The sequence below is a fragment of the Tupaia chinensis genome, unplaced genomic scaffold, assembly GCF_000334495.1.
Source record: "Tupaia chinensis unplaced genomic scaffold, TupChi_1.0 Scaffold138665_1, whole genome shotgun sequence".
Taxonomy (NCBI): domain Eukaryota; kingdom Metazoa; phylum Chordata; class Mammalia; order Scandentia; family Tupaiidae; genus Tupaia; species Tupaia belangeri.
The window spans coordinates 816,512-820,500 of NW_006198557.1; the positions used below are offsets into that span (position 1 = coordinate 816,512).

The 3,989-nt window shown below is 49.5% G+C and overlaps 1 protein-coding gene across 2 annotated transcripts in view; it reads right to left on the reverse strand.

The window, feature by feature from the left end:
• Positions 1 to 3,849, reverse strand: part of SLC44A2 (solute carrier family 44 member 2 (CTL2 blood group)) — a 42,395-nt gene extending 38,546 nt beyond the window's left edge. For both annotated transcript variants that reach the window (XM_027765541.1, XM_014592860.2), the window contains exon 1: positions 3,747 to 3,849. In XM_027765541.1, coding sequence (XP_027621342.1) covers positions 3,747 to 3,834 — 88 coding nt within the window. In that variant the 5' untranslated portion in view covers positions 3,835 to 3,849. The remainder of the gene's footprint in view (positions 1 to 3,746) is intronic.
• Between the last annotated feature and the right edge of the window lie 140 nt (positions 3,850 to 3,989).

The following is a 3,989-nucleotide window of genomic DNA, read 5'->3' on the forward strand; positions in this document are numbered from 1 at the left end:
AGGGTCTGCCAGGTGAGAGTCCAGCGCCTTTAACCAGCATGCCACCTGCCTGCCCCAACTTGTTCTTTTTTTTAAAGTTCTTTTAAACTTGGGGCCGGCAGATGGCGTGGTGGTTAAGGACGCTGGACTTCCACATGGCCGACCAGTGTTTGAGTCTTGAACCTGGTGGCTTCCTTTCTCCTTTCTCTCTCTCTCTCTGGTCAAATAAAATAAATAAATAAAGCTAAATAAAATAATTCTTAAAAAAAAGTTTTTTTTTAACTTTATGTATCTACTTTTTTAAAAAATTATTTAATTTATTAATTTTAATTTTACCAGAGAGTGGCAGAGCAAGAGAGAGAGGGGGAGAGACAGCGAGAAAGCAAGCCACTAGGTCTGGGATTTGAACCATGGTCGGCCATGTGGGAGTCCAGAGTCCTTAACCACCACGCCACCTGCCTGCCGGCCCCACTTATTTACTGAATTCTTTTAATTTGATCAGGGAGGGACACAGAGAGAGAGAGAGAGAGAGAGAGGGACTGAGACAGAGAAAATGAGGAAGCAAACCGACGGGTTCAGGGCTTGAACTGTGGTCGTCCATGTGGGAGTCCAACGCCCTTAACCACCATGCCACCCAACTATTATATATGCCCTATTGGAGAGGGCTTTTTCTCTATCAGCTCATGGAAAATCCATACCTCGCAGTACCACTTCCCCCGGGACCCTCCTGAGCCCACACAGCTGCTGGCCACAGTGAGCACGGTCCACCCAGCCCTGCACGTGAAGATGCAGCTTCAGAGAGGTCACCAACTCCCCCAGAGCCCCAGAGCACGGGTCGGAGTCAGGATTTGAGCCTGGGCCTGTCTGAGGTCACCCCGAAATTCAGGGTAACCAACGAGAAGTCACCGAGGCTCCCAGAGAAGGTTATGTGAGCTGTGTGCTTGCACGGAATTCTCAACAGAGAGCTCATTATCTGATGGGACTTCAGCCCAAGGGCTGTTGCTTTGGGTTCTGGTGAGAATGGACTATTTATAGTTTGGGGATTTTCTTTTGTTTTTGTTTATGTGTTTGTTTAGAGATGTTTGCTACAGGGCATGTGCACTGGCTAGAGACAGAAACGAGAAATCACCTCCCAGGAGGGATGGCCACGCCACTGCAGTCCCTTCTCCTCCATCCTCCTCTTGGGATTTTGGGCACACAAGCACATGTGTCCGGTGTGAGTTTTAAGTCACCGGGTCCAGGACTCGAATCACGGTCGACTACATAGGAGTCCAGAGACATAACCACTACGCCATCTGATGGCTCCCATTTTAGGTTTTATTTTAAATTTGCTACATATGGGGGCCAGCAGGTAGCATGGTGGTTGGGTGCGCTGGACTCCCACACAGCTATGGTTTGAATCTCAGACCTAGCGGCTTGCTTTCTCACTTTCCCTCTCTCTTTTTCTCTCTCTCACTCTGTCCCTCTGGTCAAAATTTAAAATAAATCAATAAATAAGGTTAAATAAAATCATTTTTTAAAGAACATTTTTGCTATATGGCGTGTGCCCCTGCCAGAGGGAGAAAGAGAATGAGAAAGCACCCCCAGCGAGATGGCCGTACCGCCATCCCTTCTCCTTCATTCTCCTCTGGGGATTTCCGGCAGGTACACGCATGCACCTGTCATGTTTCTGAAGCCTCCAGTTCCGGTACTCTAACCATGAAGCTGGTCACGTGGGATCCAGCTGCCTTGAACACCAAGCCGCAGGGGCTAGCAGGTGGCTCCCCACATTGCCAACTGCAGTTAGAGTCCTGGACCTGGTGGCTTGTTTTCTCACTTTCAGTCTCTCTCTGTCTCTCTCTAGTTAAATTTTAAAATAGTAATAAGTAAAATTAAATAAATAATTTTAAAAAGACAAAAGACAGTGTACTAGCTTAAAAAAAAAAACAGGGGCCAGCAGGTGATGCAATGGTTAAGGTGCTGGACTCCCACATGGCTGACCATGGTTCAAGTCCCGGACCTGGTGACTTGCTTTCTCACTTTCTCTCTCTCTCTCTCTTTGTCTCTCTGGTCAAAATTAAAACAACAACAACAACAACAAAAAAGAATGAGTAAATAAAATAAAAAATAAATAGTTCTTAAAAAAAATCAATCAAACAAACAAATAAATAAATAAACCAAGTCACAGTCTGTCTCCCCAGCCCTAGAAAGAACTACTTACGGGGCTGGTAAAAGGTGCCAGATTCCCACATGGCTGACTCCAGTTCGAGTCCCAGACCTGGTGACTTGCTTTCTTGCTCTTCCTTTCTCTTTCTCTCTGTCTCTCTCTAGTCCAATTAAAAAATAATCATAACAAATGGAATTAAGTAAATACATAAATCATTATTTTAAAAAATAACTCTTTTTTGGAGAGATTTTTGCTGTAGGGTGCATGTGTTCACTGGAGAGACACAGAGAGAGAGAGAGAGAGAGAGAGAGAGCATGAGAAATCACCCCCTAGGGGGGCTGGCCATGTGGCAATCCCTTCCCCTCTATTCTCCTGGGATTTTGGGCATGCACGCACATGCACCCGGCATGAGTTTCAACCTGCTGGACCCAGGACTCGAACTGCAGTCAACCCAGTGGGAGTCCAGCAGGGTAATCACTATTCCATCTGCCGGTGCGCAGACTATTTATAAACTAAGCAAGACCACTCACCACACTGAGAGCAGCCAAGCCAGGCGTCCGCTTGGAAGGAAATGAAGAACCTAGTTGCAGAATCCAGTTTGAAGTCCCCACCGCAGGCCCCCCTTGGCCTCAAAGAGAGATATAATTAAGGAACTCTGGTTTGTTTGCTGTCCCTTGTCCTGGAACACCCTTCCAGCCAATCTTCCCACGGCTGGCTCAACCTCAGGTCCTAAAATAATCCCACGCGATTCCTTTCCACACCGTGCCCGGTACTTTACAAGGTAAAACAACCTCAAATAACATATTCCCTCCCTTGTCAATGCTCCCTGTGGTCAAGGACTCCTCATTTTATTCCCTGTGTGCAGATCCCTGCCTAGAAAGTCCTCAGTAAATAGTTATTGATCAAATAGGTTCCCAGAGCCCAGAACAGCGCCTCTCAGACAGAGTTGCCCTGTCTCCGGGTAGCCCTGGCCAGCCCTGGGAGAGGCTTATTCAATTTCACCCACAGCGGCTCAGTTCCCGTCTTCAGCCAAATTCAATTCTGGGTGAATCATACCATTGTCCACTCTGCGCCTACCCCAAGTCCCAATGCAAACCGAAGATCCACAGGTACTGCCCACCGGCAGACAGGGCCTGGCCAGGACCCCTCGGGCAAGATGCCAAGACCAGAGACAGCCAGCCACACCCAAGAAGCACACAGCACTGGGCGACAGAGCCTGCAAGGTCTGGGACTTGAGCCAAACACCACAACCAAGAGGCCCCTCTGAAAGTCTCCCAGGAGGCTTCCAGCACGGAGCAGAGCGGGGCTGGGTGGTGGCCAGGCCTGGACTGGGTAGAGCTGGGAGTGTCACCGCCTCTCCCATCAGTCTCCCTGCAGCCGCCTGAGGCCACATTCCCTGGAGGAAAGGGAGATGCAGCCTCCTGCCTGTTTGTTTTGCTTGATTATTTCTGAGCTATTTCCGGCCCCCTCCTCAAGGCCCTTCAGTTTCAGTTTGCAGGAAGTGACTGTCACACAGGGGGGAGGCCCAGGACGGTATCACTCCGGGCTTGGACCAAATTGGGCCCTAGGGACCCAAAATAGGAAAGAAAAAGGAGAATCTAAGGACCACAACCCTTCCTACCGTGAGAACTCGGGAGAGGGCAGCACCGGAGCGCGGGTGACAAGGAGGGGTCCCATCCCGGCCCCACCTCCCAGGCTAAGGCAGCCATCGGAGTTTCACGGGGAAAGGGGGTCCCAGGGGCCGAGACCACGGGAAATAAGAAGTGAGCACCCTCTAATCCTTGCAGAGGGCGGGGAAAGTTTCTCAATTGTTTCCGGCATACTTCCTGCCCCCATCACCCGAGACGCCTCGTTTCCGCTCTTC